This window comes from Pempheris klunzingeri, chromosome 14 (genome assembly GCF_042242105.1).
Source record: "Pempheris klunzingeri isolate RE-2024b chromosome 14, fPemKlu1.hap1, whole genome shotgun sequence".
NCBI classification, from domain to species: domain Eukaryota; kingdom Metazoa; phylum Chordata; class Actinopteri; order Acropomatiformes; family Pempheridae; genus Pempheris; species Pempheris klunzingeri.
Genome location: NC_092025.1, coordinates 21888328 through 21905090, shown reverse-complemented (window position 1 = coordinate 21905090; position 16763 = coordinate 21888328). Strand labels below are relative to the sequence as shown.

Here is a 16763-nt window from a genome sequence, read left to right as displayed (position 1 = left end):
TGATGACTACAAGTTCTGTGGTATTTTGAGGTAAGTTTATTCCCCCAAATAGCTCTTGTTGTGAGATTTCCCTAATTGATCCGATTTGCCTGTTTGAAGTCAGGACTTATTATCTTTTATGTGGAAGATTTAACAGGGTGGAAGAGGGGATTTTGGAATCAAACAAAATAAACAACTATGTAAATGAATGCACCTGAGTGCAGTAAAAAAAAAACCTACATGTTTCAAACATTTCCTGTTGTTCAGCCATTTGGATATCCTATCATTTACACTCTTAGCCATGCCTCCAGTTGTTTCTGTTGGCTCAGCTTGTCCTCCTTCCTGAGTTGATCTGACTCACATTTACAATTGTTTAGCAATGTTCTAGTTGTCATATTGGCAGTAACCAGCAAACATAGGGACACTTAACTTGTTGGGCTTCTGAACAATTTCGGAAGAGATTTGATCACCTCTTTCAAAGTACAGTGTTCCCAAATCTTGCTCCAAGGGCATTTAAATCCTGCCAGTTTAGAATTCCTAGTATTTCTCTGCCAGTTTACACTATTCCCTCCTTTTTTCTTTGTCAGAGTTTTATTACCCAGGTGATCACTGTATTCCCTGCCTTCCACTCAGGCCCCCTGACTCCAGCCTTAATAAACTCAGCATTGCCTTTGACAATGTGTGACTTGAAAGCAGGAAATAATGGGCCCTAAACACTAAATCTTTACAGGTTATTGACCTGGGGAAAGGGAGGGAGAGTGTGTATAGGGGGGCGGCCACCAACTCCTGCCATGATTTCTCTGTTCATTTGGCCATTTTGGTTCACTGTATACAAAAAAAAAAAGAGGATGGAGGTAAAGGGAGACGACTTGACAGAGAGACAGTGAAAGCTTTTGTAATGCCGTAGACATTAGTTTCCTCAGCATCTGACAAGAATGCTTACGCTAACATGAAAACTGGGAGAATGAATTGTGTGTCCACCTCACGGGAGCTCAGTGGCTCCTGTTTCACCGGTAAAAGTCTCAGCGTTTGCTTTGGTTTCATTCTCCAGCACTCCTTCGCAGTCATTTTGCTGCTGCTGAACAAAATAAAAAAGTAGGGCAACAAGTGTTGGTTCTGTGTCTAGATTTGGTGCAATCACCTTAAACCTCAACCCACCACCAGCACCCCCCCAGGCAGCTAACGACAGCCAAAATGAGTTTTCCTGCCCCGATCCAGCAGCCATCTCATCCCTTCCTCTCTTGAACTATAAATGCATTTACAGCACTGTAAAGAGGATGTCAATTGCTGGATTCCCAGCAGCTGGCTTGGCAACAGTCTGTGGTGGTCACAGGGGCAAGGGTTCAACTGCTGGTCAGAGTCTCAGGTCTGTCTGTCTCCCATCCCGGCTCACATAGAATGAAGCTAATATTGTATAAAAATGTGCTTTCTGCCTGGTTAGCGCTGTGGTTTAAAGCTGTGGGTGTCAGCCTGTCCATCATGTTGGCCAGATTCTATACATCTTGGTATGGATATTCATAGTACCCAGAGGATGAAGAAGGGCTGTCCTCGTCAGAAAAATACAGCATTGATTGTTTGGTCAAGCACATGTGAGAATTACAAGTTTAATTAGTAGATTAAGTTGTTGGTAATTTGTGCGTCTCTGATCAGCAGCCTGTCTTTGGCCAAGTGGGTCTTTGGGAAGTGGTTAGTTGTAGAAAGTGTAACATTCCCATTAGTTCTCTCACCAACAGTCTACGTTGGTTTCTTTAAACCATGGGCATGATCTTATTCAGGCCTTAATTAAGTTGGTTAGTTGACTAAACTTAAGATCATAAAACGGCACACAGCACGATGATACTGTTGAAACAACTGCAAACTCAAATGAACTTGTTGAGTTGAGACGGTGCCGTCAATGGACAGTGGAGACTTTTCTTATTGCCTCTGGTATTTTGTTGGATATTCTTCTGGTTGCTCCTCTGTGAATGGCTTTAAGCAAAACAGACATTAAATTAGCGCCTCATTCTACATACTAGTTGCTCTAGACTGACCTTGAACTGAGTGCCTGGTAGATTAGTTTAGATCTCTAAATTCTGATATCAGGTATAGTTCCTGATAGGATTTATAATTGCTAGATACTAATGGATACTTAATAGTAAAATTCAAATGTGTGCACTTAAAAGGGAACTCCACATATTTTACACATCAAAGTCTGTTTACAAGTCTTGCGGAGTAGCACAGCATATGTGAAAAAGTTGTATAAAGCCTTTTGTGGCTCCAGAGGGAGCTGCACGAAATCTGATAAACTGCCTCAAGTGACTGAGTCAGTGTCGGTTTGGTCTGAAGGCTACAAGTTTGAAAAAGAAAAAAATCAACAACAAAAAAAATCATTAGCAGTCCATCTCTGGGTAAGTCATATTTCTGCTGCTTAAACTCTGTGCACTTCACAGCCAGATCGCTCAAATTCCCTCCGAGAAGTTGTACTTCGATGCAGTGAGTTCATAGCTTTAAGTTTTGTCCAATCTTTGGGAGCATTGTCAGCCGAACATTCAGTCCATGACGGCTCCGGCGTTATCAGGACTCCAACACTCATGTACACAGTGCTGTGACAGGGACAGACCTCTAAACTTCCTCGTGCCATCGGTGTGCATGAGTATAAAGCGTCATATACTGTTTGGTTCACTAAACACAAGTACTGTATGCATTTTCCAATCGATATCTTAGATTCATTCTGGGTAGTGAAGCATCACACTCATTTAATTCAAGTTAACCTGAAGTTTAGCTCAATCTGGTGTCTCTTTAATCAAGACCTCTATCAACAGACTTCCGTAGACTCAAACTGCAGTAGGTCACTCATGTTAGCATACATTTTACCAGAAGCCCACCCACCCCTGTCCTTCCAGGATCTATTAATACCAGGCCCCGAGGCTTGTGAGAAATGGTCCACTTTGGCATTTTAGAGCAGCCTAACTTACTTCCTGCCTCTTCACACCAGGAGAGCCCCGGGTGGTTCCTCTATGCATCCAGCTCTTGTTTCCTTCCTTGCACTGCTTCACACACATCCATGCACCCACATACACACTCACAGCTACACACCTCCACCCATGGCCCTGAAGATACCTTTGCGTCTGTGGCCCGCAGGAGCACACGGATACATGTCAAAGCCTCATTTTCTCCTGCCTTCTTGAAAACAGAGGGGGGTTGGAAGCGAAGCTGAAAACACATGGCACCTTTCACCTCTAGGGGCAGCCAGGGAGGAGGGGAGGCCAGGGGTTTGAGAGGGTGGGGGTGTTTTGAAACACTTGGTCAGTGTCTGGCAGAGGCAGGGTAATTGCTGTTACTGGACAGCAAGACATAACATATATGGTTGTGTGTCTGTCTGTGTCTGTGTCTGTGTGTCTTTATGACCTGAATCTTATTTTCTTTATTTTGCCATCATTCCTGGCAGTTATGATAACATTTTATTTACCATCTTCATTTAACAGACACAGGTATATGACGCTGCTTGCTGGTTTTATGTGAGAGACCACGGGGCATCGCAAACAAAAGCCATCAGACAATAATAAACTTTAGCTTTGAAACGGGCTTGTGTGGCACCTTTTGTACTCAGCTGTAAAGGTTTTCTAGTTATATCCTGATGACCTGGTTTCAACTGTTTTCTCATAGAAAAGATGACCAAGACCTTAATAGTGAGTTGTACAATGAGAATATAGATTATGTTATTAATAGCAATAACCCATCCTTGTAATAAATAATGTTTCAAGGTGCTTTGTGCATGATGAAGCATTCACAGCCATGCTAGCAGCTTTTTAAGACTGTTTAGACTCATTGTTGCTTTGAGCAATGTTGTAGGCCTACTAACTATCACTAATCAGCACTGGACATGAAATACAGCTAAGACTGAAATGACGATGGGGTCAGATGAAAAAACAGAGGATCATCAAATTTACTACAAGTCATCCTGTGAGGATGATGAATATCATGGCAGTCCACCCAGTCGTTAGACATATTTTATTAAGAAAACTGAAAAATGTCAGCCTCGTAGTGGCACTAAAGGAAAAGTAAAGGGATCATGAAATTCATTAGGATTCATTCTACGTGGACAGTGAATGTCTGTACATTGTGTCATGGCAAAACGCTCGGTCAAGATATACAGCTCACTAATCACATCAAATGGAAGAAAACTAAGAATACTCAGGTTAAAATCAGGATAAACACGTTTTAAAACTAGATCAGACACTGTTATTATATCACGAGTTGTCTCCAAAGCCCCATGCTAACACTATGTACCCAATACCAAATTACCACTAATCTGACTGTACTTATTCCAAAATAAGAAGGTATGGCAGCTCAGAAAGCTAAAGAAACTGTTTTAAATAATGCATATATGTTCGTGTCCATTCACGTCAACGTGCACTTAAAATCAGGTTTCTCTGACGTCAAGGCAGTTTGAGGACGGGAGAGAAGGAGGTAGATGGGAGCAAGAGACTGCGGAAAAGAGGAGGAGGGATGGATGGATTTGTGGACTGAGATGCCCTCGATCTCCCAGGGGGCAAAAGCTCTGGAAATGGCTTCGTCGTTTAGAGAATCTAAGGCAAAGGAGAGGGAGAAATAAACAGTACAAGAGAACAGGGAACAGTGAGGGCAGGGAACTGTCTGTGACCTACTGGACAAACAAATTGGTTTGCAGGCAAAATGGATTAAGAGGTTGAGCTGGGCAAAAAAACAAGGGTGACTGATGTTGCAATGTGAGCTCATCCATTTTGAAGGGGGGCTGAATTTAGAGGCTTCATGTGGAAGTGTCTTGTGTATTTTCCCGTCCTCTCTTTGTGTGTGTATGTGTGTGCATGCAAACGCTCTGCAAGTCAATATTTGTCTGCTTTGCCACGTCCCTAGACATCCCATTCGGCGCAACAGACCGTAAAGCTGTCAAATGCGACCTGAATATTCTCTGTCTTCATCTGTTTCCTCTTTTTTCTCTCCCTCCCTCTTCCTCGTGCTCTCTCGCTTCCCTTTGATTTCTTTTTCCTCTCCGTCGATAACAATATCATCGGGAGCAAACATGTTCCTGTGCTTTTGATGGCTTGCCTACCCCCTCACCCCCCCCACCCCACCCCACAGAAAAGCAAGATTATCTCCTCTTATCTATAGCGCTGTGTTAGCTCACACCATAAAGTCATTCCTGCGTGTGTGAGTCTGTCTGTCTGATATTTGTGAGAACCACTACGTGTTTTATAGTGACTGCAATATCTTCTACATGGCACATTATGTACTGTGTGTTCCATGCGCAGCTACTTTCTGTTTGCCCTACCATGCCAGAGTTATCCTGTAATTGGCTTGTCAGGTCGTTTTACCACTAGCTCGCTTATTATTTGTATCAACATCTCCAAAGCTTGGATCAAACAGGGCTAAATCTGTAACGCTACTTACATGGTGGTCACCTTGACAAGATAGACAATTTCACTTTCAAACACATGTTCTAAAACAAAACCTTTCCTCTAATCCCACGATTCATATTATATGCTCCATTGGCAACAGATTGTCTTCACGAGTAGTTGGTAATAAAGCAAGACGTATTTTGAGATTTCTGTCCTGATTGCGTTCGATCAGCTACCTCCTGCATGCCGCCACCTGTCACATGCTTCCTGGCACAAGGTTTATTCAAGCTAAAAATGCATTTGCTGCTCTTTGCAACTCTGTCCCTGCACATGTAAAGATGGTTGAAATGAGTTCTGGTGGGTTTTCCCCGTTAAATGCTCTCAACGGAAGCCCTCTCGATGCTACTGTATATGTGCTGCAAGATAAGTTGTGGTAACTTATTGCAAACTCGACCTGTGTGTGTGTGAGAGTGTTTTATTATTTTGAGAGGCAGCCTGGCACGGGCCCAGTCTTTTCTGAGCCTTGATAAAAAAACGTGCTGGGAGCATGGCGGTACACACCTACTCCACTACAGGGTACAGGCAGTACCGTGGCCTGTCCTCTCCAATTGGCAGTCTCTGTGCTGCTGTACCACTGATAAGAGGCTGGTGTAAATAAAACTGTACAGCACGGCTCGTTATAACGCCGAAGGTAGAGCAAGGCAGCAAGGAAGGGAGGGGGGGGGGGATGAGAGAGAGCGTGTGGTGTCTGTACTCATTGTTCTGACAGCATACTGCGTCTGTGTGTGTTCCTGTGAATGTGCGTGTACTTGTTTTGCTATTTGTATGTGAACCAGATTGAGTTTCAGATGCTGGGAAAGGGGACTTTTTTTGACACTTATTGTCATTTTGCATATTGCTTCACTTTTATTTTATGGTGAAGATTAAAGGCATGAATCTAGAGGAGACGGCGGAAGTTATTTTTTATGGTTCTGGGAATGAATGGAAGTCCTCACAAGTGTAATGAAACCTGTGTGTGTGTGTGAGAGAGCGTGCGTGCATGGGGGAGTAGGCGGGGGGATGTGTGTTTATGGATTTTTGCTGTTTTTTGGTACTGAGAGTACTGTCTTACGTAAGCCATTTATGTAGGCTCAGTGAACAGCCAGGCTATGTTTTTGTTGGTGACTGCGCTTGTCTGCTTCCCTCCCTCTGTCTCACACACACACACACTCACACACACACACACACACTCACACACGTTCTCGCTCCCTAATCTGTCTGTCTGCCTCTCCCTCTCCCTCTCTCTCTCTCTCTCTTTCTCTCCTGCCCTGTTTACACTGTTAAAAACCACTGAATGTAATATTGGTCGTCCATCGACAGATACACTGTAATTAGCCTTTTTAATTTCCCATTTAGCCTTCATGACTCCTGAGAACAGATCATGCAGCCACTTCCTGCAGAAATATGTGCACATACAGTAAACTGTGTCCTGCCCTGCAAAAACCTTGGCTGCGCATGAAGTAAAGTGGAAAAAAAACCAAAAAAAACTGCAGCTTTCTTGCGTCAAGTTAACCTTCACAAATTCATTTGTGTGCAAAAATCAGCCAGGCAATTAGGAATTAAGGCCTCTGCGACTCCTCAGTAGTCTCTTAATGTTTGACCTAACTCTTGTCATTGTAAAATTAAGTATGTTTTTTTCAGGTCAGTGTGCATTTTAGAGAAAATGTGTGATGGGGTAATTTTACTTAGGACAGGTTTTTAAACTAGATGGGAACATCTACTTCAGCATAAGAGAATATTATCCCCAGATTTACCTCGCTCAGCTCAAATTCAACATTTAATTTGCACATTTGCACGAGACACACTCACTGTGACAGTTTTTGATCAAGCTTTAGTTTACAAGATGGCAAACTTAGCCTATAACCTACTTGGTTAATCCAAAACTTTTAGACAATATACAACTTTGCGAGCTCAAATCACATGAGGCTGATAGATTTTATTATGAAAAAAAAAGGAGATTTAAATTCCACAGGTTGACTGCAGTGTTGTCATAAAGACAGCTGGCATTTTATTCACACGCAGCAGGGCTGTTTGTTTTCCATGTTGTTTTTACATGTGACGGATTGTCCGCAGTTGAATTTGGTATTTTATGTATTACAGCAGGCTTATTCTCTTGGAACAGTCGAGCTCTATTGTTGAACCTTTCCTCAATGTGGAAGCTCTTAGACTGGCATTTTTTGTGTAATGAATGCTAAATAGTGTCATGCCATCTCATGCAAGCGGGCATGTGAGACCATTCGACAACTATTTTGATGACTATATTGCAGAAAACAGAAGGGTTTTGTATGACTTGCCTTAAAAACTGCAGGTTCACTGTTTTTTCTTTTAACGAGACACTTTCACTTAATGCCAGCAACATGTTTAGCTGCCAAACAAGGTCATTTAATGCATGTGTTGCAATGGGAAGATTGATGTCTTCATCAGATTATGAAATGGCCAGCGGTTGAAACGCAGGTTTTTCTCTTTTTCCCATGCAGTATGAAATGTTTAGCTCCGCATCAACATGGTGGCCTACTTTCTGTGTGTCGCTGAGAGTAGAGACAGGCTCTCTAACTCTTATGTTTAATTCTGTGATTGTCTTTGATGAAAGATTCTGTTTAGACTGCTATCCCCAAGGGGGGACATCTGTTGCATACTTAGCATATATGCGCTACCTGTGAAAGAAAGTAGGTTGGAACAACAAGTGTCAAGTCTGAGTGTGGGTACACAGTCACAAAAATATTTAGTCTTCCACCGGAGATACAGCCCCAAACAAACAGGCCCTTTCTCTATGTCTGACACATTCTTTTGAATGAGAAGAGCTTCTGAATGGCAGCATTATGAGATCACATAGCTGAGCTGGATGATGTGAGTGTGGTATCGGTGTGTGTGTGTGTGTGTGTTGTTGCACCCAGACACACTTATCACACCCACAAACTCCCAAATGGGCACTGAGGTTACTTTTCCCCTGCTCTCGTCTCTGCATCATAACGTAACCATGGTTTGCATTTGCAACTCAGATTCCATGCACACATGGAATGAGCGTAATAGCAAATAGGACAATGCACCATTGCACACCACATTATTTAGGGAAATGGGAGAATGAGCACTGAGTATGTCAGGGGAAATTACATGCAAGGGAATGCACCGTCACTTCCCTGTGAGGCCTACTTGGTGGGCTAATCCACAATCCACATGTCTAAATGTTGCCACTGTAGGAGGAAGCACGTAGCAGTTAACTGTAGTGAAACGCGCATGAAAGGAAGTGGTTAGAGAACCTAGTCAACCCAACAGACTGTAATCACAAGAGATTTACAAGTCAAGTCAAAATGTGAACGATAGGACTGTGACAGTGTTTAGACTGGAGGTGACAGTGGTCCTTCATGTCACATGACTGGGACATAAGGCTGACTTGAGTCTTTTTCTGTACTGGGTTACTCATGATTTTAGACTTTGATTACTGGGATGTTCTGTTTATCAGGTATTAGGTTAGCACTAGACTCGTTCTCTACTTATTCTTTCTATTGTATCGTATGTTTACACCCAGAGCTGATGTTTCCAGACACTTAGCAGGGCCTGCTATGGTAACCTTACATCCTCAACAACACTTCTGCACCTACAAAAAAAACAAGGTTATCTACTGAATCTTGTTATCTCACTTCTTCTCTACTCTGTGCAATGGTAGCAAAGTTGAATCTAATCTAACCTCATGCAAATAACATAATGTGCCTTTTCAGCAAACCAGATATGAACCTTCTACCACCAAGCATACACTTACAAACTCCACGTAAAACTGCAGTTTAACAATAGCTAATTTAACTTTAGTGAGATGTTAGTGCTGCAAAAAAAGTGACAACGTGGCACCATGTGAAGGAACGCTTTCTTTACAAAGAGGATGAAGAGACTGTGAAGACAGATCTAGTTTACAGTGAAAATGGGACTGCGATATTACTCTTTGCTCCCAGGCTTTGTAAGAAGTTTACATGATTGGCAGGGAGCCCTCTCCGGCTTGTTCTCTTTTACAGCTTTTATGAAATAACTGAGCCACACTGCTCTGCAACAACACTTGTGCAATATTTCAGAGAGGGAAGCGAAAAGGGAAGCGGCTTCAGTGGCACCTGATCACCACCCCTTCCCCACCTCCCAACGTGCACACACACACACACACAACTCAGCAGGGGTTGTGCAACTTTTATTATGTCAGCTAAGGGCTGAATCTGTGACAATGTGACACAGGACTCCCTGCTTACAGAGTGGACTTGGCACGCCTGCCAGTTAGAGATTCCTTTTTTTTCTTCTTCTTTTCATTTTTGGTCTTTTTAATTTTGTGAGAGGTCATTTTTAATTCCTTCACATTAGTTTTCATTCAGTCCAACGTCTCCTGGTGAGCAACAGGGAGATCCCACCATTCAATGTTTGTTTTGTGCAAATGAAAATCTCTCCAAATGAAATGATAGATCGGGTTCATTTCGATGTTTAAATAAGGTCCCTTTTGATTTGACGTTGTAAATGGGCCCCTGGTTGTACAGAGTCCTTTGTTCGCTGAGAACTATTGTTTAGAACACACGTAACAAGAGTAACAGCTGATGTCAAGTTGGTGTCCCCTCTGTCTTAGTTATCCCATCTTTCCTAACTAACAAGTTCACCCTTTGCGATCAAAGGGGCCTCTAGATTTATCGCTTTAATTTGGCAGGGAAAATGGCTGATGGCGGCTGTTACTAAGCGGAGGGGCCCCTGTTAGCACTTAGCTGGCTAACCAGAGTGACGGGCATCTGGCTGGGTGGCTGCCTGGCTGTGTGTACCCTGGGTTCCTGTGCTCCCACTTTTCCTCCCCCCTTTGCCCCACGGTGACCTCACACAACTCCATTCTCCTTGAAGCAAGGCACCATGCAGGCATTTCCCGACAATTTATGTCCTTGTGCCACAAGCAGGGGCATGCCCTGCACTAAAATCCTATCCCTGGCCCATTTAGCACACTCCTCTTGGCCTCCCAGAAGACTGGTTATAGTGTTGCACCTCTGTCTGTGGGGCGGAGTCATTACTTATAGTAACCATGCCAGTGTTAAGCTGATTTACTACAAATCACCTATATTTTATGTGTTATGTATATATTTTGTACTGCTAACCATATTTGTGGATGTGTTTTTCTCACCTTCCAGACATCCATTATTTTCTTTAAGCAGATTAGATTTGCTGAGCATGAATGCTCTTTTCCAGGAACACACAGCAACACACTCGCACAGTTACACACATTCACACCTGGAAGCTTCCTGGTACAATCACAGTTTGATCTTTTAGCCACTGAGGAGCCCATCTGAGGCAGCAGGGGGTTAAGTGCCCTGCACAGGAGCTCCTCAGTGGTGGCAAATTGTGGAGGGAAATTGTAAAGTGAACCTTGCTTTTCATGAAACTTACTTGTGACATGATATTGACTGCGATGGGCTGCTTATTTTCGAGCAGGTTTCAGTTCATTGTGAATTGATTTTCATAGATTATGGAAATGAATTCAGCCCAGTAGCTAACTGTAAAGTAACAAACCCTCCTTTTAAATAAAGGCTCTAGGACATGTTTAGGGAAATGGTCAGCAGTAAAAGCATTATTGTGTATTTACTTTGAGCACTGACTATGGGTAGCACATGATGAAGTCAGGGTTGTGTGGTCATAAAATTGTTCCAGTCGGTCCCTGCAAGGGCAATCGATGAGCTCAAATCAATACGATGAAAGGAGTCCAATGCAGGTTAGCAGAGCAACTGTAGCATGCAAAAAATAATAATTACAGTTGATCCAACAATGATGAATCAGGGAGTTAAAGAGGCAACAGAGAGGTGATTAATGCAAATGAGGGACATCGGTGGGTGTGTTGGGGGATTCTGTCTACATCTCCACTACATGTCTTGTTCTCCAAAGGTTAAGTGGCTGCTTTTGCCAGCTAATTCGGCCATATGCTCATCTGTGCATTTGACACTGGTGCGCCATACGCTCGCACTGCAAATTATGCCTCTTGAATATGCAGCCAATTAAAAAGGACATTGCTCACCAGCTCTGCCTGTTTAGTCTAGAGTTGTTAAATGGACATCAATCTTTTGATATCGCAGGCAAATGTAAGATGTGCTTGCTTTAAAGGTTGCATTACAGTGGCTTATGATCTAGTCACGCTCATTTGTGCAGCGTACCATCTTTTGCATAACTTGTTGCATAAGCACTCTACTGGCAGGCACGCTCTGTCATGTACGGTCCGTGTCATTTCTGCTTTTGGTAGAGCTTATTACAGTACAGGCCGTTCCCTAATGTCACTGCGGTTGCAAAACCACACAAGCCATCTCTCCCTGACTTTTTTTTTGTCATCTAAGAATCGGCTTCCTGTTTTCATTGTGTTCTCTTTCTCTCTCTGGAGGTGTCGTAACCCACAAGGCCGTGCCAAGAACAAACCAAGGTCTGGTTGGGAGAGATCACTCTGTGCTTGAACTGGAAACAGACACACACACACGCATTACACGCACATCTATTTTGCACATACACAATATCCAGATGTCAAATGTGTTGTGTGTTGTGTGTGTGTGCGTGCGTGTGTCTTTTTGATGTGTGATGTGTATGGCATGTACAGTGCTTGTTGCCAAGCCATAAAAAGTCGTTTGCCTGGGCCTGATCTGATGTGCCCTCCAACAGCACAGTGTGTGTGTGTGTGTGCATGCCAGTCTTCTGTCTCTTCTTTTATTGTTGTACACGGTTGTACACATTCATAAAGTACAGGTGAACATGGCAATTCAGACCATAGCTTAAGGGCTACATACTTGATCTTACTTGCATAAACATGCGGTGTGGTGCAACAAAAGTGAAAGAGTTCTCAACAATGCATTTGTGGCTTTGGGTTAAGAGCTGGATTGTATCAGCCTTGTATATTAGGCTGAAACAATCGGAAATATTAAAAGTATTGGTTTGGTTCGACAGTATATACTGAAATAAACTGTGTTCACTTTTAAATATCTATCTGGAAGTTAAAGAAATTAGAATTGCAGAATAGTTGAGCAAGGAAATACTGTGCTTGTGGACTAGTCATAGTCTTACTGAATATATGGGGAAGGGGAAGACTCCTCCTGCCATTATTTGCATATTCATTCAGTTTAGAGCTGAATCCGACCAACCTGAAGGCGGATAGTTTGACTCGTCAAATTAGAGAGCTAAATGTAGGCTAAATTGAATATCACAATACACTCATTAAACAATCAAATCCTGAAAAAAATAATCTAAATTCTGTAAAACGAAAGAGGAACAAATTATGGCAGCCCAAGCCTTCAGATAATACAGTATCAAACTGCAAAACACAAGCATGTTGTCGATCAATTTTCTGATAATAGTACTCTGCCAAACCGCATAATGTGGATGTTACTTGGTCGTTTACAAGTGATGGAGGGATTTCAAGCAATATTTTGTTTATTATCACACAGGTTGTACATGGAATAGGAAAGATTGGGTCTTAAACAAGAAATTTCAGTAAAAATGAACCATAATTAAAATTATCTTGACTCAATATTCATTCCTTTATAGATAAGGAAGTATTGTGCATGTGGCACATTTGTTTAGAAAGTCTATAACAACAATACTATACTGTTGTAGGCCAATAACAATACTGATATTTGACAGTGTGAAAATATCTGATAAGAATAAGAACATATTGGATTATTATTAGTTATCAATATTAGTTTCATGATAAGAGAAGACTGTTTTTTCAGAAATAAGTAAATTAATCATTTTTTGTTTCGTTGTGTTTAGGCGATATGTATGCTGATTCCGACATATGTGCAATAAATGGATTTTATCATCATGATGTATTTGTTATCTTAAAGATTCACTCTGATTCACTCACACGACTCACTCCATTTCCTCTAACCTCCAACAGTTTGTCTTTAAAAGTTGCATTCAAGGCAAGAGATGTTTGTGTTGTGGTTATATTCTTAAGCCTAAACTATCACACTCACTGAAATAAAGTCTTCGTTTCAAATTCTCATCATGATATATTTTTGCCTTGAATTTCCCTGATAGGATTCATATCTTTTACTGTGAAATTAAATTAGAAATGTGTTGACAGGTTCATGTAATTTTCTTTTTTATGGGGTTTATTTTATCTCCACTGTGGCTTTAAGATGCTATTTTTCTCTCCATTTCATACACCTTTCCCAAATGTGCTGTATGTGTGTGTGTGAATGTCTAATAAGCGTCCAATGCTCTTGTCTCTTTCTGTGTAGCTGGTGAGAAGGCCATAGTTTGTGACCAGTGTGGTGCCCAGTTCCAGACAGAGGAATCCCTGGAGGCTCACCGGCAGATCCACACCGGTATGAACACACACACAGTCAGACATATCATCATGACACCGTAGACATAAACAAAAAGATACGAGCGCCTCTGCTTTCTCTATATGTTTGCACAGGTCAAATTCATACAGAAAGTTCCACTTGATTTTATTCTCCGTATACTAATTTGTGAAATAGCCTGCAGACTGTTTTTAAGATGATATGCTTATTTTGGCAAGACAAATTCTTTTAAAACAGCAATAAAAAAAGTCAAAGTTGCAGATGTCTTGTAAAACTTCTAAGTATGTGCGTCATTCAGATCATATTCGAACAGACAAGCATTGAGATCACATTGAATCACCAGGTCCCCTCTTGATTCACATTTCCAATCTGTTTGTGTATTTTCACAAACCAGCTCGCACGTTGTGCTGTGGTGTGTGTTGTGGTGGTGTGTGGGGGCTCATTCAGCCCTCTCTGGCTAACTGGAGCCATGGATTGACAGATAGATAGATCACATCATCTTGGATTAGTCCCACTCGCCCTAAATCAAGACAGACCCAACAGTAATCAACAAACCCGGAAAACTTGGCAGGCTGATGTTGTTTATCAGTGCTCAGCTATGAAGATGGGAGGAAGAGGACGATCTAGGTGCCAAGATGTAAATAGGAAGAAGTAAATCCCCTTTCAGCAGATGTGTGATGGCCCAGAACTGTTTCACTGCTAGTGATGAACTCTTTAATTTGGGGGAAAGGATTGTCTCAAATTTCCACCTCTTCGTTATGCAGATGGTCTGCTGCGACTTGCTATGTGTAATTTCTTAAATTTGGACATAGCAGTTGATTGATGTCTGTCTGTTGATACAGTTTTTATAGTTTCTTATAATAACTTGCCAAATAACAGCATAAATGTCAACATTAGTGTAGACGTCATATTGTATGTGTACATGTGAAGGGTTTTGTGCATTAGAGGTATTAGTATTAGAGGAAAGAAGAAGAAGAACCATGAATGTTCACAGCCAGTTTTAACGGCAATTTAGGACACGAAGGAAAGTCTAAAGAGGAAACATCTTATCCTCTGGGGAGCATGAATGTGCTTGATACGTTTACTAGCATTTTGCCTTTTTGCAGATTTTGATATTTCTCAGAGGAAAATGTCAGCTGGTCATTCACCAGCTGATCGACATTGCCACTGCACAAGATTGTCAGTCGTGAGAAGAGAGAAAAGAGTGCTTCCAATGCACAGTCAAGCCAGAAACCAATCCCCAAAATAGCCGCACATCATCATTATCATCATCTTGTGTTTTGTCCTTCATCTGAAGTCGTGACCCTCAGGCTCTCAATAGCAGATCCCATTGGGTGGCTACACTTTTTCTTTGCGGTCACTCATGCCCCCCTAAACTGCTCCTCAACTTTTGAGAAGGGATGGTGGGGTGGTGTGGTCAGGATTCTGGGGGGGAGGGGGGGAGCTACTCCTGAGGGGCATGCCCTCAGCCAATCAGCTCGTTGGAGGTAAAGAAGGGTTAAACGAGGCTAATGATCCCACAGCCATAACAGCGGAAAGGAGCACTCTAAATATAGGCATTCCAGTCTGGAACGAATGGAAGGGGCTGGGTTTTGAGGGTGGGGAGGTGGGGGGGCAGCTGAGCCAGGGCCAGACGTGTCTTCCTGCCAGACAACTGGCGCAGCAGCAGCAGCAGCAGTAATAGTATAGTAATCATCCATGTGTTGAGCCCCTCTGAGGGATCAGAGTCTGAAAAGTGGGCTCCAGTGGAATATGACAAGGCAGTTTCATTGCACCATATGATTCTCTGTTTCAATCTCTCTTTTTGCCCTTTAAGTGACTCTACACCTACATTATGACGTCCCCAGCTCCTGATTTGACTACTTGACATTTTGGACTCCCCACCGTGAAAGCATGGCACTCATTTTCAATATCAGACTCACTGATTACTGTCACTACTGTGACTCAGAATCAATATACTTTACTCTTGCCATAATTATGGAAACTAAAGGTTAATGTTTCGCTATGCAATGTAGTATTTCACAATTTGTATATTATTGTGTATTTCCTTTAGCATGTCACAGCCATCAGAATAATAAACCGTTATCTACAGAGCTTTATGCAGACGTTTCTTTGTACTGCAAGTCCATCCTCAAGGAGAATATCAGTGTCCCATTCACTATTCAGATCTATATATTGTGTGTGTCCGCTTTATGTTTCCTCCTGTAATGTAAGCAGTGATTGCATTATATCAAAATTACCTTTTAAATGTATTGTTCAACACAAAAACTAATTCAAAATCCAATCCAATTCAGTTGAATTAGTTCTTTCATTTGGCCGTCAAATCCTCCACACAGGAGCCTGTATCATTTGTGGCAGACAATTTGTTTATTGCTGCCTAGATGTGTCTGTGTGTGTGTGTGTGTGTGTGTGTGTGTGTGTGTGTGTGTGTGTGTGTGTGCGCCATTACATATGGTGACATTCAAAGTATTATTTATGCACTCAGCGCAGGACTGAGCTGAAGGTTGAAAGCATTTAGCTGGTTGGTGCATTTCCAGCAGGGGAGTAACGGATGAGATGAGAGTGAGAGTCAGAGTGAGAGGGAGAGTGAGAGGGAGAGTGAGAGGGAGAGGGGGTTAACAAACAAGTCCCTCTCTGTGTCTCTCCCTTGAACTTTGTGGAGACTTAACAGGAACTTGTCTGTTGTTGTCTGTTCTATTGTCCAGTGGGATCTACTGGTACAACCACAGGTATATGTCCTCTTCAGTCAGGACAGCTGACATCTCAGGAGCGAGTTTTAAGCCAGAAACACACCATTAACGTACTGCCGTTTGCATATCTCATGAAACTTATGCATAAATCAAATCTGCACTGATGCAGCTTGCCATCAGAGCAGACACGTAACATCTGAAGTCCATCGTGAGTTTTGCCCTGACGAGACAGAAGGAGCCTATTTCGTATCAATTTAGTTAATTTCCCACTTGACAGGCCACTCCCTCCAGCTATGGCTTGTCATATTTTATAGTATCATCTCAAAATCCCTCAACAATGTCTTTGTTCCTTCCCACTGTGACACCTTAAAGACCCTCCAGTCGTAGGATTTGGGAAGTCTGAATCAAAT

The 16763-nt window shown here is 42.2% G+C and overlaps 1 protein-coding gene across 1 annotated transcript in view; it reads left to right on the top strand.

Annotated features, from left to right (window-relative positions):
- zbtb16a (zinc finger and BTB domain containing 16a) overlaps positions 1-16763 on the top strand; it is a 133649-nt gene that overhangs the window by 68213 nt on the left and 48673 nt on the right. Inside the window, exon 4 of the mRNA XM_070843473.1 lies at positions 13598-13684. Within this exon, the coding sequence (XP_070699574.1) occupies positions 13598-13684 (87 nt within the window). The remainder of the gene's footprint in view (positions 1-13597; positions 13685-16763) is intronic.